The sequence below is a fragment of the Oncorhynchus nerka genome, linkage group LG4, assembly GCF_034236695.1.
Source record: "Oncorhynchus nerka isolate Pitt River linkage group LG4, Oner_Uvic_2.0, whole genome shotgun sequence".
In the NCBI taxonomy this organism is placed as follows: Eukaryota; Metazoa; Chordata; class Actinopteri; order Salmoniformes; family Salmonidae; genus Oncorhynchus; species Oncorhynchus nerka.
In genome coordinates, this window is record NC_088399.1 from 70382520 (window position 1) to 70387046 (window position 4527).

General features: G+C 50.9%; 1 protein-coding gene across 1 annotated transcript; it reads left to right on the plus strand.

The window, feature by feature from the left end:
* Positions 1-337: 337 nt before the first annotated feature.
* Positions 338-2930, plus strand: LOC115129033 (trophoblast glycoprotein-like). The gene is made up of 2 exons (XM_029659178.2): positions 338-1176; positions 1510-2930. The coding sequence occupies exons 1-2, from the start codon at positions 914-916 to the stop codon at positions 2387-2389; spliced, it is 1143 nt and encodes a 380-aa protein (XP_029515038.1). The 5' UTR covers positions 338-913; the 3' UTR covers positions 2390-2930.
* The last annotated feature ends 1597 nt before the right edge of the window (positions 2931-4527 follow it).

Below are 4527 nucleotides of genomic sequence, written 5' to 3' on the forward strand. Positions count from 1 at the left end.
AACATACCGGTGGAATACTGGTGCTGCGGCGCCCCCTGATAAATCACAATCATATTATAACATACCCGTGGAACCCCTGATAAATCACAATCATATTATAACATACCCGTGGAATACTGGTGCTGCGGCGCCCCCTGATAAATCACAATCATATTATAACATACCCGTGGAATACTGGTGCTGCGGCACCCCCTGATAAATCACAATCATATTATAACTATATTTTTTGAATATTTTTATTTCCCGACAAAATTAGTGAACTAGGTCTGTATTACTCCTGTTTGAGTGGAGGGGAGTGACCATATGCAGGAACGCCCCAATTGCGGGTAGTAATTTCACCCTTCTTGTTAGAGTGGGAGAGCAGAAAGGCTCTGGACAGGCTGAGTGGAAAGCTGGAAAGCCCCTCCCTGGTGATTGTAGCCTACGACGCGATGGAGCTTTAATGTCATTGTTTGAGTGGAGCTGCGCCCCGCTTGCATCCGCTGGGATCAAACAACCCCGACAGCGAGATCCCTTTTTGTCATAGAAATCAGACACTGCCTCTCAGTCACACGTGGGCTTCCGAAATGCTAAAAAGTTGAACATCCAGCCGTGGACTTGTAATACAGAACGGATCAAGGAGATGCTGAGGACAATCTGAACAGTGTACGACAGGACTCTCTCCACGTTTCACTCTCATCGGCAGTAGGATACATATATTTGTATATAGCTGGTGTGTATATAGCTGGTGAGCTACAGTGCTCTGTAACCTAAAGCATATGCATAACTTTTATCGCGCTTAGAAAAGTAGGCAATTAGGGGCGAGTTTGTTCTTCGTTTGAAATGGCAATCAAGTCAATTTCCGTGAGTGTCGCTTAGTAGAGTTTTTTTTTGTTTTGAATGTACAAAAACTAGCATAGCATATTTGTAAAAAATGCCGGATTTGGCCCCACTAATTGTTTTGTTTGCGCTGCTCTGTTCAATCTCTGGGCGCGCATCCGGATGCCCTCTCCGGTGCGAATGCTCAGAAGCCGCGCAAACCGTCAAGTGTGTTTCCAAATACTTGCGGAGTGTCCCGTCCGGGATACCAGGGTACACGAGGAATCTGTTTATAACGGGAAATCAGATCAGCAGAATTGGACCAGAATCGTTCAAAGGGCTGGACAATTTAACCACGTTGTCACTGAGTAACAACAGGTAAGATAAACATTGCCTCCCCCCAAAATAAGACTTTTGTAGTTTGGCCTACTTTTATTAGACTCACTTTCCCAAGTGTATATTTCCCTCATGCTTTGAAATATCAATGTGTTATTATAGCAAACAAGTCATAGAGTTTGTCTATATATTATTTTTATATTTATATTTTCTCACACTTTTGAATGTGTCTTAGCATGAAACATTTGATGAGTAGTGTCCTGTTGTGTTGGGTAGTCTTGAATCAACCATGTGCCTACTATTGTGTTACTCATGGTCTATAATAACAGTAATGACTATACATCCTCTGCTCCCACTGTCCCTCCCTCCCTTCAGGATAACAGAGATAGAGTCTCAGACGTTTTCCGGACTGCGTTCCCTCCGCTCTCTGGACCTGAGCTCCAACCAGCTGACTGTCATCAACCCAGAGGCCTTCACTGTCCCGGGCCACACCCTCAGGGAGCTCAACCTCAGCCGAGCTCTCTACAACCACTCCTCTGTCATGGACCTGGCTATGTCTCTTCGCTGGTCCACCCTGGGGGAGATCCGGACCCTGGACCTGTCAGGGAACAGCCTGATCTACCTGCCCTCTCACACCTTCTCCTACCTGGGGGGCCTGCGGAGGCTCATCCTGGCCAACAACTCCCTGGTGGCCCTCTACAATGGCACCTTCTCTGGGCTGGACTCTCTGGAGCAGCTGGATCTGACCTTCAACGCTCTGCGGACCGTCCAGGAGGAGGGCCTGGCTGAGCTGGACTCGCTGTGTCCCGGGGCGAGACTCATTCTAGGGGAGAACCCCTGGACCTGTATCTGTGGCATGGAGCCCTTCGCTGCCTGGCTCAACTCCTCCCAGGGACATGTGGGGGACGCAGAGAGCCTGGTGTGTGCCTTCCCCCCAGACATGAGGAACATCTCTCTGCTGAGGTTGGCGGCTGGACAGGCTGGGGTGGGCGGGGACAGGGTGGCGCTGGGGTGCCACAGGGTGGATGAGGGGGCGGACCTGGCCCTCCAGACTTCCTACGTGTTCCTAGGGATCGTCCTGGGCTTCGTGGGACTCGTCTTCCTCTTGGTCCTCTACCTCAACCGGCAGGGCATCAAGAAGAGGATCAATGACATGCGGGAAGCGTGCACGGAGGTGTTGGAGGGATACCACTACCGCTACGAGCACGACGCCGACCCCAGGCTCTCACAGGTCTCCACCACGGCAGACATTTGATGATATCAAGACACTCAAGGGGCTTCCATGATCCTTCTTTCATAATTGAAAACATTGGACTTTTTTTCTATTGCATTTATAGAGAATAATGTAGAAACTGTACATATGAATTGTCTGTAAATATAAACATACAGTAAGTATATAACTGGGCATTGCTATTGTTTTCCCAGTAGCTGGGTCCATGACGAAAGCATGCACCGTCTGTCTGATCTATAGTCCTTCTCAACCAGTCCTCCCTTCCAGTCCACACATCGTCTGAGACTAGGGATAACCCCTGGCTAACTGATAAAGGGGCATGGGCTGTGAAAGAGAACTGGTGTATGGATGGGGGACAGACTGACTGTTCTTCTACATAGATTTTCCCCTCTTAAAATAGGTGCTTCTCTGTCTGTCCTCGAGTGAAGTGTCACGTGGAGGAGTGAAACGACAATTGGACAATATCATTCATGTATGTTTTGATTCTTGGAACTGAGAACAGATATGGATGAATATACTTAATTCATGAAGCTGAAGTAATAAAACTGAAGACTGTTCTTATACATTTCACCTGCTATGACTTTACTTGAATGTTGTTCTTTGAGGAGAGATCTTGTAAATGTATATACTATCTCTACCAAGCTCAAGTAAAGCCAAGTTAATCAGCCCATAAGATGCAGGTTGTGTGACACCAACCCCTGTGAAACTTTGGCAAAATGGCTGTGTCTGAAATTGCACCATATTTCCTGTATGGGCCCTGGTCAAAAGTAGTGCACTTATAAAAGGAATAGGGTACCATGGGGACACAGACAATCTCTCATTGAGCTTTGAGGGCCAACTCACCCCAGGACTGAGGAGCAGTTCTTTGGTCTTCTGTCCCTCTGCCCCAGGGTGCCTGAATGGAATCCCAGCAGATTAGTCTCCATAGCATTCCAAAGGAAGGAGAACCTCTCCTCCTAGCTCTCCTAAAATCAACTCTCTCTCTCTCTCTTTTCACGGAGATGAGTGGAAAAGGGAGGATTGTTCACACTGCACAGCCACAGTCATACAGCAAAGGAAATCTCCAGACCCTCTTTCATGAAAATGTGCTTTGTTTTAAGATCTCTAGTTTTATTTTCAAGATGATGAGAACCCCGACGAGCCTGGGGCTATAGGGCTGAGGCAGGGGCTATAGGGCTGATGCTGGGGCTATAGGGCTGAGGTAGGGGCTATAGGGCTGAGGCAGGGGCTATAGGGCTGATGCTGGGGCTATAGGGCTGAGGCAGGGGCTATAGGGCTGAGGTAGGGGCTATAGGGCTGATGCAGGGGCTATAGGGCTGATGTAGGGGCTATAGGGCTGAGGCAGGGGCTATAGGGCTGATGCTGGGGCTATAGGGCTGAGGTAGGGGCTATGAGGCAGGGGCTATAGGGCTGATGCTGGGGCTATAGGGCTGAGGTAGGGGCTATAGGGCTGAGGCAGGGGCTATAGGGCTGAGGCAGGGACTATAGGGCTGATGCTGGGGCTATAGGGCTGAGGCAGGGGCTATAGGGCAGGGCTGGAGCTATAGGGCTGGAACTGGGGCTATAGGGCTGATGCTGGGGCTATAGGGCTGGAACTGGGGCTATAGGGCTGAGGCAGGGGCTATAGGGCTGAGGCAGGGGCTATAGGGCTGGAACTGGGGCTATAGGGCTGAGGCAGGGGCTATAGGGCTGGAACTGGGGCTATAGGGCTGAGGCAGGGGCTATAGGGCTGAGGCAGGGGCTATAGGGCTGAGGCAGGGGCTATAGGGCAGGGCTGGAGCTATAGGGCTGGAACTGGGGCTATAGGGCTGAGGCAGGGGCTATAGGGCTGGGACTATAGGGCTGGGGCTATAGGGCCGGGGCTGAGACAGGGGCTATAGGGCTGGAACTGGGGCTATAGGGCTGAGGCAGGGGCTATAGGGCTGGAACTGGGGCTATAGGGCTGAGGCAGGGGCTATAGGGCTGAGGCAGGGGCTATAGGGCAGGGCTGGAGCTATAGGGCTGGAACTGGGGCTATAGGGCTGAGGCAGGGGCTATAGGGCTGGGACTATAGGGCTGGGGCTATAGGGCCGGGGCTGAGACAGGGGCTATAGGGCTGAGGCAGGGGCTATAGGGCTGAGGCAGGGGCTATAGGGCAGGGCTGGAGCTATAGGGCTGGAACT

Coding starts and splice junctions, on each gene's coding strand:
- LOC115129033 (XM_029659178.2), top strand. CDS start 914: ATGCCGGATTTGGCCCCACTAATTGTTTTGTTTGCGCTGCTCTGTTCA. Junction 1,177..1,509: donor TTGTCACTGAGTAACAACAG/GTAAGATAAACA, acceptor CCCTCCCTTCAG/GATAACAGAGATAGAGTCTC.